The following is a 24,136-nucleotide window of genomic DNA, read 5'->3' as shown; positions in this document are numbered from 1 at the left end:
CCTATGCCCTTTGTACCTGTGGGCAGGCAGAAATAACTAGGCAGAGAAGGTATATCTAGGACTCCTGTTGGCTGCAGGTTCAACGAGAATGGTTTGAATTCTTTTTCTTACATTAAATTAAAAGGTTTCTGGCATTTGCAGTTGATTTATTTCTTTGGGCAGGTAGCACCATTTACCTGACCTGTCTAGGGATTTATTAGGTTATTAAAGCTGTCAAAAGTGACAAAATGCTATATTTTATTTGCCAGTTATGTTGATTGTCCTTGCAAGTGACAGAGAGGGGCAGAAACATGGTGCCATATAAAACCACATGAATTTGCAGAGTTGCAGAAATATTAACAGTGAAGGGGACTGTGTACACTTTATCACAAATGCCACTTGTTTTTTTATTTCCCCTTCTTGTTTTACAGAAAGAGATGACAACCAGGATGTGTCACTAAAAACTACCTGCTGAAGAAAAGCAAAGTTCTATTTTCTTCCTACTGCAGAGTTCAAAAACATGACAGCCCTTGTGGACTGAACCTGCTTGTAATTCCCTGAAAGCTGGAAAGTTACTGTCACAAATGCTTCTCTCAAGTCAAAGTTGTTAACCCTAAATATGCTGCTAGGAACCTCATCTGAGCAACATGGATTATTGAGAAAAAGAAGAATCATGTCAGTTCAAGCTCCTTTATCAGAAATAAGAACCTATTCAGCCACAAACAACAGCAGACAGTGCCCCTGCTGCCAAAGCTTTACTGAAATACAAGTCCCTGGGCTGACCTCCAGACTAGTTGTTTTGAAATTAAATCTGCAATCTTGCTTTATTTTTCTTTTGTTTCTTGGTATGTGTTTTCTTTCCTAACTGCAACAGACTATTAAGAGGTTCTAGAATCAAAGAAGACTTAGCCTTTAATGCCCCCTATCCTGCTCCAGACCACCCAAGGCTTGGCCCCCATTCCCAAATGCCAGCAAGCCTTGTGTTCCTGGGAAGACAGCCATGTCTTTCAGCTGAACAGGCAGTTTATGCTTCATTGTGACTCATAATTTAATGACAGTAGGAGGGTTTCTGATCTCAACTACATGAACAGGGATCCAGATAAGGCTCTGCAGTGCTGAGGTATTTTCCTTGAATGTATGCTGTGACTGACAGCAAATGATCTCAGTATCTCCATATTACATAAAAAAAAAAAAACAGCTACAGTCATCATTTTCCTGAAGTACCCTAGGAAGTACACCAATCTGTCATGTAATTTCATATCTTTCTACCCCCTTAGGAAAAGGATCCTTCTCAATCACCCTTAAATATAATCTTTTTAGAGAAAAATAAATTTAATTTGAGTAGCTTGCAGGAAGATACAGTAAAGATGGGTAGTAAAAAAGTTAAAGCAGGAGGGACTAATTGAAGGTCTCTGTTGCAGTGCCCAGCAATGTGACTTGCTTTATACACCAGGCTAACACAATACTTTTTTCCAGAACTTGATCCAAGTCAACACATGTATGGACAGCCTGGAAGGATTCTGTGCAGCAAATCAAGTCTTTTAAGCCAAATACACCCTGAGGAGACTTTCTTCTGGAAAAAAAAAAAAAAAAAAATTAGAGTGATACTTAACAGAGGTATCACAAGAGAAATACTCCTGGATAAATGGAAATCAAGTGCAACACATCTATGTATTCTGTGCCTTGTAATGAATTTTGCACACTTGTGTTATTGTGAAAAGTTTCCTTTTCCTGAGTAAGTGCTGAACCCTGTTGCTGCCTTCTCCTCTAATAAGTTTAGATATGTTTACATCTTCTGAGACAGAAACAGAAGAAAATTTCATGGAGTATCCAATGATTTGAACATTCAAAATAGAGGGGTAGTAGGCACTAAAGAATAATAGCAAATATTTTCTACATCAATGTTGTAGCACATTCTGATTTACTTGCCTGCTTGCTTAAATCAGGGCTTGTAAAATGTCAGTGATCACATTCTTGCTTGGAAAAAGTGCTTTTTTCTGTGAACATTTGGTGTATCTACAATGGGAACTTTTCTGTATCTCTAGAACTACATAAGCAGCATTATCCTTTGCTTTCAAGGGGATGCATCTAAGTGTTCCTACCTCCTTTGGTAGTCTTTGCAATCAGATTAATTCCTTGGGGATTGGAACGCACACACAGATTTTTGTTCTGCTGGCACTTCTGCAGGATATAACTAGCTTCTGGAATTCATTGCCACAGCTACTCCTGATCTTGCCTCATTTTAAAGATGAAAAACATAACTTCTTTGGGTTGGTTCATGGAGCTGGTGACTGCCTGGAATTATAATTTCAATTGCATATAAAGGGTTTCTTGAACTCTTCAAGAAAAGTGCCTGGGCTGTGGCACTTCTTGAGATGGAGCTCTAGCTGATGCAGTGCACTTGAATTCCATGGCTACCATGGACAGTTGCCATGTGGTATTCTCAGTCTGGGCAGCACTGTATTTGAAAGATTAACATAAAGATGCAAAGGTGTGGAATTTAGTGCATAAAGATCAAAGTCACGACACAAATTGAAAAACTTGGGTTTTTGTATGCATAATTTAGTCTTCATTTTATTACACTACTTACCATATGCTGTTTTGAGACTATTCACTGCATCTCAGTCTGAAGATTAGGCAGAATTTTTTCTCAGTAATCTTTTTGTGAATGTATAAATTTTGTGAATGCAAAACTTATCAGTTGGAGTGTTTTCATTTTCCTTTAAACTGTGTTTTTCCCACAAACCCTTACGTTTCATTTTCTGGTATGGCACACCGTATGAGGCAAAAAAGTGAAGTACAGAGCTGAACCCTAGAGGATTTGTGTTTGACCTGGCCAAAATCACTGCAATGGTAAAAGCCTGTTATTACACAGGAGATGAACCAGCTGCAAAGGAGAGAAAAGTGTACTTGTTTTAGTTGCTTATTCTGCTAGGAAGTACATGGAGTTTCCTTCCTCCACATGACAAAGTGTGGCCTTCTCCGGAGTATATCCCAACAGGTACTCTTTCTTCTGCAGCACAGCTATTCAGCCACCACCTGGCCATCTCATGTCCTGGGCCATTCCTCCTGTTCCACTCCATGGTAGCTGATAAGCAATTACGAATGTTTGGAATGTGGCATCACTTCGTAAAAGTACTGTTTTACCCCTTCCCATAGAGAAAGAAAGGCAGCTTCCTCTTGAATCTTGTGATCAAGGATTCCAGCTTCATCCATAATTTGCTCAGGGCCACTAAAAGAATCATGTTTTGCTTGTTAATGCTTTTTCTACCTGATCATATTATTATGTATGTTCCAAATAATGCCAGCATTCCATATTGTTCTGGGATTGGGAAAGGTGAGGGGAGGAGAGGGAGAGAGGAGGTTATTGTTTGGATTTTTTGTTTTGTTGTGGTTTTTTAATCACTTTTCTAGTTCCTCAGCATGGTTTTGTTTTTCTTACCTATTTTTTTTTCCTGATGCTTACCTTTAAGGATGCTGTTGTGTTAAGCTTCAAGGCACTTTATAGAGTGCCTTTATAGAGGAATCATTTTGTAGTGAACTTCTGTTTTGTGTGAACATGGAATTAGTGACAACTGTAATATGAAACAAATCTGAACATAATCTCCCTTAGGTTTTATGAAAATGGAGTCCCAGGGTCTTTTGAAGGGTGGGGTTTTTTTTTATTAATCCACAGCAGCGAAACTGATGATTTCTATCAGATTTGAGAGAAGCTGGGGACTTACGAAACCTGCTAGTTTTCTCCAAGACCTCAGGCTCTAAGCAGCAAAACTTACATCGGGCAAGTTATTTGATTCCCCTGAAGAATGGATTCATTAAGAGCAAGGGAGGGAAAGAGGAGGAAAACAGATAATGTGAAATTCCACAGGGACCTACAGACAACTCAAGATGTGCAGAAACTTAATGGGTGAACATTATCCTCAGTGATCACAAATTCCTTGTCTGTGGAGAGGATGCAGAGAATGATACTCTTTGTAGTTGGGAAGCCACTTTTGTAAAGTCTCTATTAACAACAGACTAAAAGGATCTTTTAGCACCTTTGGGTTAAATAAATTACATATTTTGGAGCCCTCTCACAAAAAGGTATTCTTTCCTGTCACTTTTTACCTTCTCTGTGTGTTCTCATTTTCTGGGTGGGAGGTCTCAGAGCCAGCCTTCAGCCTTTCAGTGTTCATTTTGCTTCCCCAAGGACAGTTCTGTTACAAAAAGTAGCTTTCTCACCTATCTCTGTGCCTCCAGAAGGGCCACCTCTCACCTATGCCCTCTTAAGAGAGACCATCAAGGGCTGTCTGTACTTCTTTTCAGAAGAACAAAAGCAAGAGAGCAGGAGGTACCTGCAAGAGCAGCAAAACAGGAGTCACTGCTTGTAAAACGGGAATATGATTGCTATAGTAAAGCATGCTCTATGGGCTTTAGAAAGGGGATAACACTGGGGCACCCAGTATAGACATGTGGTCAGTATTCAGACATTTTTCCTATATATTGGAAGAAATTTTTAATAATTATGGAGACTATTCCAGTGGCAAAGCAATCCAAAACAGCACTAAGAACCTGGTGATGATGTACATTTAAATAAAAAATTATCAAAGTTGATTTTTTTAATGTATTTTATGCTAAATAGTTAGTGATTTCCAAGGTATAGCTAAATATGTTAGAGTTCTTAAAGTAGTTTCTGTTCTGTGTTTTAATAAGTTTTCCCATTTTAAAGACAGATGTAATTAATATAATTAAAAGTTGTAATAATTTTTTCCTGGGAAAAAAATTAATTACTTTTCTGGTCTAATACATGCTTGTCTGTGTATGTGCATGTGCACGTATATATACATATATATATATGTGTGTGGGTGTCTGTGTTTGGGGATATGGATGTGGAAGCATCAGCATATGCACGTGTGCACTAACTAGTCTTTCCTATAAGATACATTTTTTTAAATTTTGGTAATATTTAAGGGGAATGCATCTTTCTAAAAAACAAGTGGTTAATTCCTTTTCGTCCTCCATGCATCAGCTTTGTTGGGTGTGTTAATTTTTTTTTGATGATGTCACATTTGTCTCAGACTTTTTTAGTTCTATTTGTTATTAATTGATTTTTTTCAACTGAATGGGAAGAGAGACCGACATTAACTGTTGTAGTCATTAAAAGAAAAAGAAAGTTTACATTACAAACCAATCATAATGGATGAAGCAATGGAATACAAATATAAATAAAATAAACATAGCAATGGAAAAGTGTTGTGAAGTTATTTGTTATCTAACTCTTCAGCAAGAAAAATGCATACGGTTTTCATACCAGAGAGCAGAATTCCCTGTCAGAGTCCCTGGACTCAGAGGTTAGATCCATCACTGCCAATGCACCAGCTTCACAGTCCTCCTGTCACCAGTGTGACATCAAGAAAAGCTGACCAAATGTCATGCCAGTGCAAAGTGGCCAGCCTCTCACCAACACTGTAGGATCAGATAAAGCCTGTGAGTAGCTGTTCCTTAGCTAAGCTGGCCTGCTCATTTTTGCCTGTCAAGGCAAAGTTCCCTGTCAAGTTACCCAAGGGCTTGGGTAACTCACCGGCTTCCTGTCCTTCAGCTGATTCCTGATCAGATGCTTCAAGGAGTGTCCAGAAGTGACTTGTAAGCAACACCAAGCCAGTTAAAGGCAAAGTTTTGTCTCCTGAAATCAAAACTAAAGAGCCTCGGTTTGAATTTGGCTTCCACAGAGGGAAAAGGTCTAATAGGGAAATAGAAACTATCTCCAGCATATGGACTTCGGAGCTCAATGCATTGTTCTCTTTGCCCTCATTCCTGAAGCACAGATAAGCACATGTATGTGCATAATTAAATGTAAAATTACTGCACCTAATACGAGTCGGGTACAGAGCTGGAGAGGAGCAGAAGCATTGGGGCTAAGAATGGCACTGTGGAGAAAACAGCTAGCAGGAGAGCCGATGCTGGACTTTGGATGTCTCTCTGTGGCATGGGGAGAATCTGAAGATTAGAGCTGCTGGGACTAATGGAGTAACTGCAAAGCAGCTGCTGAGGGAAGCTGAGGAACTTGGCAAACTGAAAGAAGCTCAATGGCAAAGGTAGCAGGAAGTTTTGCAGGGTGGCATGTGCATCTCTGTACACCAGAGGGCTGTGCCAACAATCAGAGGACACTCAAAAGTTTATAGAAAAATTCCAAGAAAAAGCTCATGAAGTTGAATAAAGGGAAATGGAAATTCCTGCAATTGAGAGGACCAGACAGCCTGTATGTGCAGGAGCCACCCAGCTGGAAAGCAGTTTGGCAGGGAAGGACCCAGGGCCCCAGTGGACACCAAGCTCACCACGACCCAACAATCTGCCCTCACAACAAATATGTCAAATAGCCTTCTGGACTGCATTTAGAGAAATGTTACCTGCAGTTCAAGGGCTGATCTTTCTTCTGTGATCAGCCCTAGTGAGACATGTCAGGAGAGTTAACTCTGCTCCTGGATGCATCAATACAAGAGACGGTACAGACTGGAGGAATGCAGAAAAGGGCCACAAGTATGATGAATGGACCAGGGCATATCTCAGACAGGCAAAGCTGAAAGAGATGGGACTGTTTATCCTGTAGAAGGCCAATGGGGGATGTTATCTCTATGAATAAACATTTAATGAGGTGAGTGAAGAAAACAGGCTTTTCTTAGTGCTATCCAATGACAAAAGCAATTGGACACAAACTACAGGAAACTCCTATTAAACACATGAAAAATCAGTTCAAAGTGACCCTGTTCTGATGTGGCATTGAACTAGGGACTGTCTGCAGTGCCTCCAGTCCAGTGGTGTGGTGGGCCTGTGACCACAGCAGCTTATCTAGGCTGTCCAGCAGTGATGAGGCTCTGCAGTCTGCTGTTGACACCCCCCTTGTCGAGGCCAAAAGAGACCTGTTCTGTCAGGGGAAATCACTGTAGGAAACCCTTTCCTATAGAATATTGTTGCATGCCTCCTTCATTTTCCCTATCCATACAGCAGTGAAAGCTGAGCAGCAAGAGGAAGGCACCCCCCTGCATCAGCTGAGAAGCAAAGGAGTGGGGCAGAAGTGATGCTGGCTATTAAAACCCACATGCTTTGCTACAGTGCACAAGCTGGCTCAGCTGTTTACTTACCTTACCACCATAACAGGGATGATTTTTTCCCACTGCTGCTCAATTTGGCAAAGCAGAATTCAGCCTCCCTTCTCTATTCCAAATTGTTCTTCACAGTCCTTGGAAAGAGCATAAAAGTGGGGCAAAGCCAGAAGGTGATGGGGTGAAAAACAAGCAGATCTTCCTGATTTAAAAAAAAAAATAAATTAGATGGCACAGAACAGATGGCACTCTTGGTTTGAAACTTTAGACTGTGCTTAATATGTTGGCAATTAGAGTAGTTCAAGTAAATTGACAGGTCATCTGAAGTTGTCACCCACCTGGTGCATGCATTTTGGGAAGTGGAGCCATTCTGGAAGAGTAAAAGTCATACATAACTCACACCGCTACAAGCCATATTGTAGATAATTACTAAGCATTCAGTAATAAATTTGGCACAAAGGGTAGCAGTATTTAGGAGGGAAGGTGCATAAACATTAGGGCTCTCTTGGTGTAATCCCATTCTATCCATCGAAAAGTGAAAAAAAAAAAAAAAAACAAACACAACATAAAACCAAAACCAGACCAGTTATGAAATTTCACATTTATAATGTACAAACTGCATCACAGAGTAGTCCTAGAGCACCACAAAATCTTGTCAGGCTAGCCAGCTCTGCAAATCAGGACAGAAATACTTTTTTTTGTTCAGTGTTAAGAATGTTTCATGTTACTTTCTGACTTGCAATGGGCAACAGCCACCAACTCACGCACTAGAAAGGTCTCATAGCATAGCAAAAGACTGGCTTCTAAAAAGTGACATCACTTTTCCTTCCAAATGAAGGAAGGAGCTTGCTGAACACACCTAACTTTATGTGGATGGAGCAGCAAAACATCAAAATGGCTGGGAACACACTGAGCAAAGCTGCATCCTTTATAGCTGATAGTCTCTGGCTTAGGGACACTGTAATTTTATACAAATTGTCAATTTGTTTTCTACACACTGGCAACAAATTTCGTTAGTTGAAAGAGAATCAGTGGATGCAGTGATAGTAACAGAATTCTGGCTGAGGTTTGGAAGATCTTCTGAGTCTGCAGATAGGTCTAGGGTCAGCTGTGAGTGATTGTCCAAGCCTTGTCTCCCTATGCTGTGTTGGAGTGCACTTCACTCATGGTTTCTGTCTTTCAGCCTCCCCTGGACTCAAGCTTTAAAAATCAGTTTCCACAAACTTCTCCATTGTGTTCCCAGAAGACAAGTATTTAGTAAGCTAAATGTATGTGGACTCTATACTATGTTAACAAAATAAAGAAAACTATTTCACTACCTGTTCAAACTTTCTGAGGCTTTATCTTAGAAAATAATCAGAGAAATAAGTTAACAGTGCACTCCAAAATCTCTTATTCTTATACCAGTGGCTTCAGGGACACACACAGGTAAGACCTGCAGTGTTAAGTCCAAGCATTAAGTCCCCTGATCCCAGTTGCCACTCCCAGCGATACCAATACCATGGCAAATTAATCTATCTACTTGATTGCCTAATTTTTAGGGAGCTATGGCATGACCAAATGTGAAGAGACAAATGAGATTTACTAGCCAAAAAACTCTTTAAACCCCCAAAATCCTAATGATCTATACTGCGTTTGTCCTTCTCAAACAGGGTGGTATGAAATACCTAAATGGGACCTACAGGAAAACTTTTGACAAGGAATAATCACTTTAAACTGAAAGAAGGCAGGTTCTGTGATTTTGGAGGCACTGGAACAGGTTGCCCAGGGGTGCTGTTCAAGGAGCAATTGGATGGAGCTCTGAACAACCTGCTCTAGAGGGAGGTGATCCTGCCCATTGCAAGGAGGTTGGAAGTAGGTGACATTTACAGTTCCAACCGTTCTATGGGTCTATAATTTTGTCAATAAATTTCTGATGGAGTGCATGTGCCTAGGAATGAGTGCTGATTTTCTTAAATAAGAAGGTCTCACTGGCAGGACACACTTCATTAAATATTCCCATGCTAGATTTTCCTAGCAGAAAAAAAAATCAGTATAAAAAAAAGAAAATTGCACAGAGCACTGTTTTGTTTTAGTAGTGGTGTTTGGAGCCCATTGATCAACCAATCTGCTGATAATTTTCTTTGAAGATGATTATCCATGGAAATAAAATCAGACTTGTCCAGTCTGTGTTTCTGCCTCAGAGTTACTTGGACATGACATATAGTTATAAAAATGGGAGGAATGTTGAACTAAAGGAAGAGTCTGAGTTGATTCAAAAAAATCAACTTTTCATATCACCAGTGCATGATCTTGAGCTTTCTGATGTAGGTCTGACCCTCAAAATGTCTGTTCCAATTAACACAGAGAAAACTGAATTTTACTGGTAGATGAATGTCTGAGTGTCTGCCAGGGTTTCTATCTCAAACAACCTGAATGCTCCAGCAAATGAGCAGGGACTGTGATAAATTACTACCTTAGTTTGACATAGCATTTTGATGCTTTTAGCCAGCATTTCACAAGTTGATTTCATTTAATGGACCTACATAAATTATTCTTTATACCAGCCCATTGGAAAAAAAAACTAATTCCAAAATACAAAGTACAGCAGAGACAAAAACCAGCAAAACAACTAAACAAGCTGATGGATTTATTCCTCAGGCCTTGAGTGAGGTCAAAGGCCTGCCTGTACTGCTGTTATTTCTGACACTGCCAATTCATGTGCAGGGGGAAAAAAAAGTCTTTAGTTTGTTACCTTTGATTCGTGACATCTTGCAGTTCCACAAGTTGCCATTATCCAAACTGGTCTCTGAAAAGTGGCCAAACTACTGTAACAGGAACATAACAAAACGCGCAAAAATTCACACCTGAGATCAAACTCATGGCTTAAAAATTGATGTCTATAAAGTAAGTGGTGTAAGAGACTCTGAAGCAAGTGGCTCTTAGAGTCCTTCTCTCATTCACTGACTGGAATGACAAATGGGACTGAACTTTACTGTCACTTCCTGTTCTTAGTTTGGAGGTGGTTTTGCAAGATTCAAGGTGGATCTATTGCATTCATTCAAAACAGTTGCTCTAACAGGCTGGCTATTTCCTGCATCTGTGGCACAGCCAAAGGTTCATTATTTGATCCAGCTAGCCCAGTTATGGGCCGTATTCAGAAGGATGAAAGAAACTTCCTTGAGAGGGACCGATCTGATTTTTATTTATGCCTCAACGTATGTTACACATGAGGCGAAGGATTCCTGTAAGGGCTGTACATGTGCAACAGCCCAGTCCCCGGAGAGGCTTCGCCTGACAGCCCGTCAGGGCAGAAAGAACTTCCAGGATCGGACTGTGAGCGAAGTCCCCCACAGGCTGGTGGGGGCAAATGCCCTTACACCCGCAAAGAAAGCCCGTCAAAAATGACCGTGAAGTCGGGCTGCGGGAGGAGCCTTAGCACATAAAAGCAGATAGCTGCGACACAACGCCAGCTATTTTTGCTTTACGTTTCTTGGAGTCATCATGGGCTGACTCGGAGGGTCGTCTTGGCTCTCTTCCCCCCCCTCTCGCTTTTCCTCCCTGGGGTCCTGCTTTCCTACCCGCGCCTGCTTTGCCCTGCTTCACCTTTTCCACGAGCCAGCTCACCACCGGGACGACCTCGCACTCCGCTGCCTCCTCGAGGGAGCGGGGGCAGCCGCAGCCAGCCGAGCCCGCAGCTGTGGCACCCCGACACTGAGAACCCGCGGCTGCTCCAAGAGCGCGCCCATAGCCACAGCAGCCTGCTCTCCGCCGATGGAAGTGTTATAAATGCAAAGGCAAATTTGGGTTAAATAAAAGAACAATTTATTATAAAACAATTTTTATAATAAAAATAAACAATGAGGAAAAACCACAATAAAATAAACAGCGCAGCGCTGGGTGGACAGGGGTCTATACCCAAAGGTATAGGTGTTCCCAAATCCACGAAGGAGGGTAGACTGTCCGGGGTTTTTATAGGGATTTTGTGTCCTGAGGCCAAATTCCAGGCAGGCACCATTCACCAAGGGTCCTTGATTGTTGGATGAATTGATTTCCTGGCGTTGGAGAATAGAGTCAAATAGACGTCCGGGCAGAGTCTCCTCATATGTAAAGAAGTTCTGAGTGTTCCTTGATTTCATTTTGGTTCAGGCCATCTGGATGGGATGGTTGGATCCGGGTTGGAGCTTATGGATATCTCGGCTGGACTTTTTCCCTTTGTCTGCCTGATTGCTTCCTCAACAGTGGCCTGCAAGGCGGGGTGTTCAGGTCCGGTGATGAGTATCTCATCCGAGCTCGTTCCTTTGTCAGCCTGATGGTCCATGTCCTGTCTATTCTTTTCCGTTGATGGGCGCCGGCTAGGGTCGTTATCTCTCGAGTGGGAATTCGCGACTAGATCTGGGAAGGACTTGTGGGCCACACTGTACTTTATATTTTATATTATTATCGCTACAAATATATTTATTTAGATCTCTACGAATTTTTAGAAGTTCATTTACACAGAAGGGACACACAGACTGCTGCTGTTTGGAAATCATGCCCAGCCCGCCATGGGAGCTTCGGAGATGCACCACGGTTCGCAGCAGGAGCGCCCTGTCTGCCAGCCAAGCCGACGCTGACAGAGCGCCAGGGTTCTTACGGTTAACGATGTCCCTCTCTTCTGTTTCTTTATCTCTCTTTTTCCCTCTATGCTTCTTTTTCTACCCCCGTCAAGTAGGAACACTTACCTTTTTTTGTACTAATAAACAGTTCTCAGATATAATATTGCTGCATTTATGTTTTATTTTCATCCGATGTCTCGGTTTTGGAAGACAGGTGTCTGCTAGGGAGGCAGGAGCCTCCCTTGGAATGAAAGAATGTAGACCCCCTCCCTCCAAATCATTATAATTCTGAAATCAAGGGGCTCTCAGGCAGATGTCTGGGGATAGGAGTAACAGTTCTTTACTAGTACGTATAACAAGGCAAACAAACAACAATAACTACGGCGTTAACAACAAATCAGAACCAGGGCCCCGAGACAGCTTTCTCGGCTGAGACGGGAAGGGATGGAGGAGAGGCTTTGCTTCACAAACCCCCTCGGGCGGGCAGTGCCGGTGCTCCTGCAGGGCTCTGAGCAACACTCAGCTGGAACGGCCGGGATGAGCAGAGATCCCGGGCCGGTGGCTGAGGTGGATCAGCAGCAGCTCTGCAGCGGTGGCTGGCACTGCCACACGTCCCGGCAGGACCGGGGGTGCGAGGCCACCAACGAAGAGGGAAGAAGCAGCAGCAGCTCTGTCTGGGTGATGGCGAATTCCCTTCTCTAAACCGCAACAGCTCCACACCCCAAGTGTCCTTCTCCGAAGCTGAAAAAGCCGCCAAACTGTTCCCACCCTTCCCTTTTCCTGCCCCTTTTCCCTCCCAGGCCCTCCCAGGCCCAACCGAACTTTTTGTGTTTCTCAAGTACCCACCAAGTACCCACAGTCAGGTTTCTTTTTTTCTTGCAACTAATGGGTAAAAATTCCACAGGTAAACCAGAACTAAAGAAGGACACCTAACCCAAAACATCCAAGAAATCTACCGAAAAATCCGTCCCTGACCCTGCCTTTTATAGCGGAACGGGACATTCTGTTTTTGTCAAAAGGAAAGCGAGATGTACAGAGCAAAGAAACCCACAGCACAAGTGAATAAATGAGAAAGGTCTTTGTTTGAACCAGTAAAAGAATAAAAGACAATAAACAGAGATATGGTATTTAGCTTTTCCTACTGAAAGAGCTGGAAACTGTTACTAATCAAATATTTTCGAGTCCAAACTCTGAAACACTGTTTTTTTACACTTCTAGTTTCTATGTGAAAGTAAAAATATCAGCTGTTGCCCGTGTACTTTTATATTTAAATAAAGGAAAACAAGACTGTCTCTTCTGTAGTTTTACTGTACAGACTTTAAGTTCTTCAGGTTGGGTTTTGTGAGAAATGAACTTGTAAAAATTCGTAAAAATCTAAATAAATGTATATAACAATAATATGACACACAAGCCCTTCCCAGATCTAGCCACGAATTCCCACTCAAAGGATAACGATCCTAGCCGGCGCCCATCAACAAAAGAATAGACAGGACGCGGCCCATCAAGCTGACAGGAAAAAAAACTCCTCAAACTGACAAGGACAGGCTCGGTGACCATCAACGGGGAAGAATAGGCAGGACACGAAACATCAAGCCAAAACGGAGAGGCACCGACGAGATATTCATCACCGGACCCGAACACCTCGCCTTGCGGGCTACCGTTGGGGGAAGCCATCAAGTAAACAAAAGGAAAAATCCAGCCGAAATATCCATCGGCTCCAACCCGGATCCAGCCATCCCATCCGGATGGCCTGGACCACAAGAGCCACTCAGAATTTCTTTACATATGAGGAGACTCGGTCCGGACGTCCATTCGACTCTATTCTCCAATGCCAGGAAATCAATTCATACGACAATCAAAGACTGTTGATGAATGGTGCCTGCCTGGAATTTGGCCTCAAGGCTAAAAATCCCTATAAAAACCCCGGACAGTTTACCCTCCTTCGTGGATTTGGGAACACCTATACCTTTAGGTATAGATCCCTGTCCACCCAGCGCTGCGCTGTTTGTTTTATTGTGGTTTTCCCTCATTGTTTATTTTTTTATAGAAATTGTTTTATAATAAATTGTTTTTATTTAACCCAAATCTGCCTTTGCATTTATAACAGTTTCTTTTGGTTTTTTAAGCATCTCTGCTGCTCTGCCTTAGGCTTTCTGTCCTAAGTCTAGGGGGAGGCAAAAAACGTCAGGAAATGTCCAATCCTTTTGTCTTATTCTCTCTGTAGGTTAAAGTCACTAAGCCTTTTTCTTGGATGTCAAACCCAAGTCCGTAAAAGTGAATTACTAAAATTCTGTTCAAAGTAAAGCTGTGGCAAGGAATCATCATGTTAGAAATGGCACTGGAACTCCCATTCTTTAAGGCTGCTGTGTAATCACTATATATATTTTTAGTTATGAGATGGAAAAATCTGTGTTTTCTTTCCAAGTGGTATGCCATTTGCTGCCTTTAACCAAAAACCTTATTCTGTAATTGATGGACAGAAAGAAAATCATGAGGGGAAATTAGTTCCTGGACTGGTATGAAGTGCCTCGTATTTTATTCTGTTCTGGAGTTTTGTTTTATTCTGTTCTTTGCTTTTTGGGGGTGTTTTGGGGATTTTGTGTGCGTTTTTGTGGGGATTTTATGTTAGTAACAGCCTCCTCTGGTACTTGTTTTAGGAAAAAACAAGCACAGAAATAATAGAAAATCATCCACAGGCAGGAAGTGTTGGATTTGGTACACCAAACTGGTTCCCTTCTGGAGCACTTAATGAGAGCAAAGAGAGGAAAAGATAATTCTAAGTAGAATACATGTTTATGTGTGAAACATAAAGCATTTTCAAAGACCATGACAGGAAATTAGCAGGATGGATCTCATTAACTTTATTATTCTAGCAATGTTTATTCATTAAGATGTCAGGCAGTATAATTATTTGTTGAAAAATGAAAATGGAAGTGAATCTGTGATCTGTGGTAAAAGGAGAAAAGTAAATAAGACAATTAGATTTTTGTAGATCAGTTACAAGACAGCTAAGAACTAGTAGCCTGAAATTAAACCTTTTATAGACTATCTGTATAATACAGATGCACACATATCTTTTAATAGTCACTGTATGGAAGCAAAATATATGCATAATGAATCTGAATAGTTTCAGTGTCATGTTGTGGGGGCTTTTTTCCAGAGCCTCTTGTTTACCATGTGTATAGTTCTGCAAATTCAGCCTCTCAGCTCAAAATCACATTTGCTTATGTCTTGTGATACAAACACCCCGGTAGTTCCTAACACTGCTATTCAATAATGAGTCAGTCATTCCTAGACTGCTTTGGATATGAATCCAAATCTTTAGTGTCACACACACTATGTTTAATCTTAGCTTGAATTCCTTGTGGACAGATCTGTGCACTGCCTGCACTGACTATGCAGGGGATGACTACATGCCAGTTGCCTCTGTCATTTCATTCCCTTGGAGCGAGGGATTTATCACTTGAATTCAGTCTACCTCAGTCAGAGGCTTAACCTTTCTTTTCCTCCAAAGAGAGACACACTCATCTCTGATGATAAAAAAGATATGACATTGTCCACCACAAAGAGTTCAAGCGCTCATGTCCTAGTTTAAGTTTGGAAAAGCAGTGACTGCTACAACCAAAACGAATGCCTCTGGGAACAGAGATAGCTATAGAATCATGGTCCATGATCAGTGGACTCAGTTTCATTGAGTCAAAAGCCTTTTTACTGAATTACCAAGGGTTGCAGACTGGATCCAAATGTGCCACACCAGAAATGCTCCTCCTCATCTTCGCATTATTCTGTCAACTTTAAAAATCTTGCTTATATGAGTAAATTGAGTGAATGATAATTCAGCTAACAAAAGTGCTGGTTAAATCAATATTTACAAACTGTGGACTTCTATTGTCCTAATATATATTGTCCTAATATAGTTGTGTCGTTTCTTAGTTGCTGGATTTTATTCATATTTTTGTTCTGTAACTCTCATTTCTCTCTTTTTTTTGTTTAGTTTTCATTTTAAAAATCTGACTTGTCTCTCTGTAGTCAGCAGAGGGAGCCAGATCATTTACTTATATGAGACATTGACACTTCGGATCCTAATTTGCTTTTATTCACTTCAGCTAAGCTAGAAACAATCTCTAACCTTAACATATCTTTAAAGTGTTCTGGCAGAGGGGCAGTCAGTTTGGCAGACTGTTACAGACTACAAACAGGATATATTTCCCAGGTGTTTGATTTAATGTTAACCATGCCAAAAATTACTGAGAATCTACACTCTGCATTATCTTAAAAAAATAAATTGAGGTTTGAAATAATTACATCTTTAAACGAAAAGCCTTGTAATCACAAGGATATTTGAAAGAGTTGTAGCTTACAGGCAAGAAAAAATGAAAGGTGAGGACTAAAACTCCACATAAGTGAGGCTGATCTAGAATATGGAGACTGCTGAAACACATAGTTGCAAGTAACTCCAGTCTGCCCAGTTATGCTTTTTCATCTCATCATATTTGTGCATACAACCGAGTGTGTCTGTGATGAACATGAAGTTCCAACTATCTCTGTTTCTTTATCCACGGAACAAGCTGATGGATGTCTCTTTTTTCATCCAGTAACTATTTTTATGAGGAAAATAAAGATATGAGGAAGATAGTGGAGCATGGCTGGGACTTCATCTGGAAATCTCTGTTCCTTACATCACGAAAGATGGCTGAAACAACAGCGTTTGCAGGCGCTGGAGCAACGGGAACACTTCCTGGCAGAGGTGCAGAGGGAGCAGGAGAAAAAGCGGCTCGAGATGAAGCAGGAAGTTGCCATCATTCAAGCTACCAAGAAGAGGTATGAAGGTATGAAGCAGGGAGGTCTCACAGGAAGGCACCTGCAGAGCCAGGCTGGAGCTGTGGGAGAGGGCTGGCTGTCAGGCTGCTAAGGGGGTGCCTGAAGCTGCAGAGGACGTCCTGTGCATTCCTTGTCACATGGAGCAGGGTATTCTAGTGTGTGTGCTTCAGAATGAGCTGTACCACATGTTCCTCCTCCCTCTGGGGTCAGACACACACTTTGGACCCCCTACAGAAGCCATTGTTGAGCTTGCAAGCAGCCAGGGAGCACTTGGGACATTCTTTTTGTGAGGGCAGCTGGGAGTGGGAGGGCTTTGCCTGAGCTTCCCCGTGCAGTAAAGGCAAAAGCAGGGATTGTTTCCCGAGCAGCAGAAGGCTGCGACCCAGTAAATGGCCCAGTCAACGTGTGTGTGCTGGTCTGGCCAAGCTGATCAGAGCAGATGGCTTCCTAGATTGCCTTTAGACTCCTGCCTTGTCGTCAGTCACTGGAGACCAAATGCTCCAGAGAAATGGATTGTCTGTGTGGCTGGTTTCCTACTGCTGCTGTTTTTATGACTGTTAGTTAGTACTTCTGCTATTCCTTCTACAGATCACAAGGGCCCCCGCCACATAAATCTCCACTCCAGGTGCTTTTCAAATGAAAATGAAGGAAACTTGCAGGGAAGCAATCGAGGAAGCAGAGAAGATGACCAGGTGCACTTCAGGATTACTTTCTCCAATGCCAGCTCACAGGCAGAGTCAGAATAAAATCCTAGAAACCCTCAAGCCAGTTGGAAGATTCCCTTCCTTGTCTCCCAGGGAATACTGCTCTATGTTCCCCTTCTGAATTGTCCATTCTTTCTTAAAGATGCAATGTCCTTCCTATGGACCTTCGGGTGTGGTTTGGAATTGGGAGTGTTCTTCCTTTAGCAAGTGCAACCTCCACTGCCTTTGGATTACATTCCAGCGGCCAAGTTTTTGCCCAGCCGTGGACTTCTGCATGAGGAAGAAAGTGCAATTGCATTTCCAGCCAACAGGCTATGAAGAGCAGGGCAGCCAAAACATCCTGTGGGGATACAGGCTTTCAGCTGTGCACACAGAGGCTTGTGGTTCCTGCCTGGTGGAGATGGCACATCTCCTCTGGGACTGCTCCCGCTTCCCAGGTGGCCATGGCTAAGAGGTACGAGGCTCTGCAAGTGGAACCAAGAAAGTTGGCAGGTCTGCTGGCAGTACAGGAGAGTGGAGAGAAATCAGCCTGGGAGGTGCCTGGCCAACGAAGGAAGGCACCCACTGGACCTGCTCTTTGCCAACAGAGAAGGACTGGCGGTTGATGCCACTCTTGGGGGCCATCTGGGGCTCAGCAATCATGAAAAGTCTCTGGGCTTGACTGGGTTTACCCCGCTTTCTCTGCTTTCTTTTGTCCCCGTACTCGGCAGCTGCTCCTCAGGGCTGTGTAGCTGGCACAGCTAAAGTGCAGGAGAGCCTCATTTGTCTGCCCTTTGTGGTGGCTGCTCACTGCAGCCTTTTCAATCTGGAAGCTCCATCTGGAGAGCGAGTTCCCCCCTCTGTTTGGTCCTGGAGGCCAGGGCCTGTCATCTGCTGTCCCAGGTGGCATTGAGGGCTGCCCGGTGCCTCAGGCTGGTGTGACCCTACTGCAAACAACAGGGGACAGTGGCAGGTGCTTGTTTCCAAAGTCCCATTCTTCAGGAACAGTGTGCCGTGTGCATCCTCTGTCCAGCCCAGCCCCAGACCTGGGGACCAGATGCAGGGACTGCTGCTGCTGCTGCGGCTGCCACTGAAGTCAGCCAGGATTTGGTGGTTGGCTTGCATCCCAGCAGAACTGGTCACTTACAAAGCCAGGGGCTGATGATGTCCTGCAGCTCTCTGGGCTGCATGGGTGTGAGGGAGCTGTCCCTCGTTGTTATTCTCCATCAGGGAAAGCTGTGCCAGCCAGGTGTGCATCAACACAGCAATCAGGGAGCACGTCAGTCTCTTCCATCTGTGTCTGCTGAGAGTTTTGACCTTTGAGACAAAGTGGCACAAAGTCATTTGCTGTAGGACCCTCTCTGTATATCCATGCTAGGTAATGCCACTATCCCGGCCCGTAGCACAGTAGCAGGGCAAAAAGCCTCTCAGCTCAGCAGGTGCGATAAGCTGCTATCAGTGCACAGAAAAAGTGCATTTTGACTTTATGAGGGAGAGGAAAACTTGTTTAGCAGTGAGAAAACAGGGAATGATGCTCCTGAAGCTTCCTTCTTTCCTGCTGTCAATTACAAGCAGATCTCTGTGGCTCATAGGTGTACCCATGACTGCCAGCAAAAGGGGGAATCTCCAGTGCCACACCCAGGCTGGCCCATGAGAGGTTGGGCCATGAGCTGCCGGGACCGGGAGCATAGCCCTGTGTAGGCTCACCTGCAAACTGTGCCTAGACTTGCAGGTAGGTGCCACAGCCCAAGTCAATCAGTTTGGCCTGTCTGGTGGCCAGGTGGAGGAGGATGTTGTCAGGCTTGATGTCCCTGTGCAGCACCTCACAGCTGCTGCAGTGCCACACGGCCTGCAGCACCTGGTGGAGCAGCCCCTGCACCACCTCTTCCGACAGGAACCCCACACAACAATGTAAAATCAAAAAAAAATCAAAGAGGTCCTGGGGCTGCTCTGGGTTCTTCATCACCAACAAGAAGTTGTTGTGGAGCTCAAACCAATCCAGGAGCTAAACACCACCATGGAACCCAGTGCATGCCTTGTCCAGCAGCTCCATCTCCAGGGCTGAGTGGGTGCCATAGGGCTTCAGTAAGACCACGATGCCCTCAGTGGGGCTGATGGCGTGTCATGGGTCTGGAACCCCTCACCCATCCTGGGATGCTCTGCGCCCTCCGCTGACCCCACCCTGCTCTCCCTCGAGGCGTCCTGGCCGCTTCCACCATCCCGGGCCTCGCTTTACCCCGCCCATCTCGCCCTGGTTTCTGCCGCTGGCCCCGGTTCCTCACTAGCTAACGCAAAAACTGATGCTATCCCGCGACACACATTCGATGGCCACCTGCTAGCCAAGGAGAGCAGTGGGCTGAGCTTGCCGCCCGCTCTGCCTAGCCCCATCCTCCTCCGCCCTCCTCCTCCTCCTCTGCCCTCCTCCTTCTCCGCCCCCCGTCAGCCCCCCCACTCACCGGGGCTCCATCCGCCGGGCACGTCCCCGAGCAGACGCTGCCGAAGCCGCCGTGGCCCAGCAGTGTACCCAGCCGGTGTCGCTCCTGCAGGACCTCCCGCTCCTGCCCTGCCGGCCAAACGCGGCTGTCGGCGTTCGAGCTGGGTCCAGGAGCGGTGCCCACCCAGCCCCCCTACGGCCCCCCAAATCGGCCCAGGCCGGGCATGCCCGTCTGAAAGGGGCACCGGCGGCTCGGGGCCGGCAGCCACGCTGCCGAGTGGCAGTGCTCGGGCCGGGGAACCCGCAGCGGAGGAAGAGGAAGAGGAGCCAAAACCGGGGCCAGGGATGAGGCTGGAGCCGGGGCCAGAGTCGTGACAGGCAGCCAGCCAGCCCAAGGGATGACAATGCTTCCCAACACCCAGCTACTGATGCCCGGCCAGCAGTGTCACAGGCAGTACGGCAAGGGCCGGGTGAAGACAAGAGCGCGGTGGGACCCCCGGGCTGGTGAGGGGCACAGCCCCGCCCAGGCCCAGGGCGGGCCAGAGGCGTGGCCTGGCCTGGAAGGTGGGCAGAGAGACTGGGAAAGGAGGGCAAAGGAAAGGGAGACTGGGAGAAGGTGCAAGACAGTGAGAGAGGGAGAGAAGGACCTAGAGCAAGAGACGCAGAGAGTCCGCAGTCACTGCTGCCGCTGCTGCCGCTGAAGCGTCGGGACCGTTTGTCCGCGCGTCCATTTGTCGTTTCTCCCTTTGTCCGATCTCCGTTCGGCTCCGCTTGCCCCACGGCCGAGCCCCGTGCGCCCCGAGCCAGCACTGGCCACTTCACTCCCAGGCCAAAGCGGGCTCGGCCGCAGTCACGGAGCAGCTCTTTCTTCCTCCTGTGCCGATGCCAAAACCACTGTCTCCTTTAGCTTCTGCTTCACTACGGTATAACTTTTATCTCTGGCAACCTGCAACTTTCCCCTGCTGCTCACCTCCCCCGGGCCTCATCCCTCCCACTCGCCCCGCACTGCCATCTCTTCCTCACACACAAGCAAAGCGTTATCCGGACTTTCCCCGGAAGCATTAGCAAGTGTTGAATGAGGAGCCTGCCAGCGTCAGGCAGAGCCAGCCCACACGTGCGGGAAGGCAAAGCCTCGCATGGGGAGGGAGAAATGCAGCCTCTGCCGGACAGCGCTGCTCTCCCGACCGCTCGGGGTGGGAAGGTGACGTGGCTCCCCCGTCTGTGCTCTTGGCGCCAGGGCTGTTGGTGTTCTTGTCCGGCTCCAGGTGAAAACCGCAGGCTGCGGATAGGATTAAAAGAAAAGAATTCAGCTGCTACTCTTGCCGCAGTTTGGACGCAAATCCAACACAGCAGCTCAGCTCTCCCCCACGTCTCTCCTCCCTTGCCAGTCCAGCACTTTCACACTGGAGCAAAGGGCCTCTCTGCAAAGAAACTGCTGGCTGGCTCATTTCTCCCGCTGTTTATTGACACAGGAAGAAAACCAAAAGAGGCTGGATCCCGAGTCTGTTTAAACATGCTAACTTTGCCACGTTAATCCAAGACAACAAGTCTTGACCTCCGCACAGTGTCACACAAATCACCATGGTTGCTGCTGTGTATGGTCACTGCTGAGGGTAAAATACTATCAGAGCCTATTCCCTGCCTCTAGAACTCACACTCGAGCAAAGCACTGTACTCTAAGGTCTTACATTTGCAGATTTCTTGTCTTTCCAGTATTGCTTTCAAAGAAAAACAAGGGAAGGCCAACTGTGTGTAGCTAATGATGGAGTGTCTAAATCTTGTGAAGTCATAGGTCTCAGAGGTAAGATGAATTTGGAATTAATGTGATGTAGAACTTGTGCAACACGGAAAAGGGGATCACATACATGTGAACGTCTTGGATTGTTTCTTTCCCTTTCCGTATCACTGCAGGAAAGCGTTCAGTTTTCCAAGAATCTTTTCCACAGTCAGCTTTGCTCTTCTCAAGCTCTTTTCTTTACTGGACAGCTAGGTTGAGCTTCTGTCACAAAATGTGCTGCCAATTGCAGCTTCTCTTGGCTTTCAACACTGTGTGTGCAGCAAGACTCTTGCAGCAGTCCAGGACAAATGGTTTGAGAACTTTACAAACTTGTCCTTTATTTTCCTTGTAGCCTAGAGAGTTGTGCCATGGTTTTCATTTCAGATTTCAGGCTAGGTTTTCATTTAGACTATTGTGCCCAAAGGAAAATGGAGATAGTACCAGGAATTGTTCGGGAACACAGCCCTGGGTGAACTCAGAGATAGGAGCTCCAGAGCCTACAGCCAGAAAGGGAATCTTGGGCAATAATCATTCCAACACCTCAATGTACATCTTGACAGTGATTTAGAAGGTAAAGATGGTCTGACAGAGGTAGTTTGTTTCTGTGCTCCGTTTAGATGATTCTAGATGATTTTGTGCTTTGGTGCAGATCAAGTACCATCAGTTCATTTGAAGCACCAGAAGAAACATGACCTAACAGAGTAGACAACTGAAAGAATTTAAAGAGGAGCAATGCAGGGAATGACTTGGTTATCTTGGTCTGTAAGAAGGTGTCTCAGTTTAGAAGACAGGCTTCTACTAGGGAGGGCAGGAGCCTCCCTTAGAATGAAAAGGTCAGAGGTTTGAATGAAAACCCCAGAGGCTTATGTCCAAAAGGGAGACAGAGGAGTCCTTTTACTTTATTTGAATAAAGGGAGAGGCCATGGGGCATTGCCCTGGGGTCTCTCCAATTTTTGGAGGATGCAGCCTCCTTTTTATCCTAAATTCACAGCCACATGTCCCTCTCTCTTTCCCCACTGGCTGAGCTACTTGAGTGCTACAGACTTCCCCGAAAGCCTAAGATTCCCCTGTAATGTACAACCCTCCCTCTTAAGCTTTAATTCTCATGGAATTTATAGTGTTCCCCCACCGTCTCTTTCATCTTTCAATATCCACTTTCATTTACCAGCAAACCTACAGTTTGTTTGTAAAGGCAAATATCTTTTTCCATTCATCAACCAGTGGAATCCATCCCACTGCTTCTTTTATCTCTCAGTGCTAGTTTCATCTATCAGCAGACCCACAGCTGGTTTGGAAAGACAAACCCAGCATTCCTCTCAGAAATGTAGACACCCTCCCTCCAAATTACTATACTTTTGGGATCAAAGGGCTCTCAGGCAGAGGTCTGGGGATAGGAGTAACAGTTCTTTACTAGTACGTATAACAAGGCAAACAAACAACAATAACTACGGCGTTAACAACAAATCAGAACCAGGGCCCCGAGACAGCTTTCTCGGCTGAGACGGGAAGGGATGGAGGAGAGGCTTTGCTTCACAAACCCCCTCGGGCGGGCAGTGCCGGTGCTCCTGCAGGGCTCTGAGCAACACTCAGCTGGAACGGCCGGGATGAGCAGAGATCCCGGGCCGGTGGCTGAGGTGGATCAGCAGCAGCTCTGCAGCGGTGGCTGGCACTGCCACACGTCCCGGCAGGACCGGGGGTGCGAGGCCACCAACGAAGAGGGAAGAAGCAGCAGCAGCTCTGTCTGGGTGATGGCGAATTCCCTTCTCTAAACCGCAACATCTCTGAGAGAGAGAGAGAGTGTCCTGCTCTCCAGCCCAAGAAGCCAGCCAGCCCCCAGCTGTCCACAGCCTCCTTTTTTCTTGCCCCCTTCCCCCCTGGACCCTGCCAAACTCTTTGTGTTTCTCAGGCACCCAACAACCACGAGCCATCGGGTTTTCCCCAGTGAGAAGGAAAAAAAAGGACACCGAACCCCCAACCGAAGGGTAACTTTTTCTAAGACTATCTAATACTTTCCCAATGATTTTAACCTCCTTAACAAGTTCCTTTGCATCACAGGTTCACCAAGAAGTGAGAACCCTGAGCTTCTGTAACGGCACAAAAGATAGCCTCTTCTTCTGCAGTGACACTCTGGGTGAAAGAGGAGTGAGGTGCCCGATCACTCTCTGCATGTGAAAGTTCAGATCGCAATTCCCAGGTGTCAGTGGCTGGGCTGAGGAGCCAGGTGATGGCAGGACTCCAGGCCTCAGCATCTTCAGCCACAAAGGGCAAGTGCTGCCTGATCAGAAATCTGCACTGCACCAAAGCTTTGCACTGGACCAACCAAAGCTGTTGGTAGGGCTGTTTCTCCTAGCAGAGCTGGGCAGTGCTTTTGAGCCAGTGACGACAACCGGTGGGAGAACAAAGGGGGCTTTTCTGCCTCTCATGGACGCGCTAGGGCCACCTTCAAGGCAGAGCCTGGGACCCACCCCCCCGCCCCGCCAAAGCAAAGCAGAGGGAAACGGTTGAAGAAGGCTTCCTTTCAAGCCTTGCTGGCTCTGGGCAGAGAAGGGACGCGAGTGACAGGATGAGCAGCAGGGCCCGATGCCGCTCCGTGCCTGCAGGGAGGGGCGGAGCAGCCGCCAGGGGGCGCCCGGGACGGGGCGGGGCGGGGCCCCTCTGTGAGGGGGGAGAGCCTCGGGCAGCTGCGGAGCAGCGCCGAGCCACAGACGGACCCGGCCGGCCGTCTGTTCGGCCGTCCGTCCGCCCGCAACAGCGGCAGAGCCACGCACAGCGCCAGGGCAACGCCC

At 45.7% G+C, this 24,136-nt stretch overlaps 2 protein-coding genes across 4 annotated transcripts in view; one reads left to right on the top strand and one right to left on the bottom strand.

Moving 5' to 3' along the window:
- MOB3B (MOB kinase activator 3B) overlaps positions 1-5,208 on the top strand; it is an 86,201-nt gene extending 80,993 nt beyond the window's left edge. For all 3 annotated transcript variants that reach the window (XM_088054548.1, XM_014258724.2, XM_088054547.1), the window contains exon 4: positions 411-5,208. In XM_088054548.1, the coding sequence (XP_087910674.1) occupies positions 411-440 (30 nt within the window). In that variant the 3' untranslated portion in view covers positions 441-5,208. The remainder of the gene's footprint in view (positions 1-410) is intronic.
- Positions 5,209-14,495: 9,287 nt separating this feature from the next.
- Positions 14,496-23,773, bottom strand: LOC148184471 (uncharacterized). Its single transcript, XM_088054622.1, has 4 exons — positions 23,671-23,773; positions 20,759-20,852; positions 19,596-20,474; positions 14,496-18,456 (listed from the first exon to the last, which is right to left on the bottom strand). Exons 1-4 carry the CDS (start codon positions 23,771-23,773, stop codon positions 18,420-18,422), a joined length of 1,113 nt encoding a protein of 370 aa, XP_087910748.1. The 3' UTR covers positions 14,496-18,419.
- Positions 23,774-24,136: the final 363 nt, after the last annotated feature.

This window comes from Pseudopodoces humilis, chromosome 4 (assembly GCF_049639895.1).
Source record: "Pseudopodoces humilis isolate 2021_Gansu_Grassland_sample_001 chromosome 4, ASM4963989v1, whole genome shotgun sequence".
NCBI lineage: Eukaryota > Metazoa > Chordata > Aves > Passeriformes > Paridae > Pseudopodoces > Pseudopodoces humilis.
Note: the sequence above shows the minus strand (reverse complement) of the source record. Positions and strands in the feature narration are given on the sequence as shown.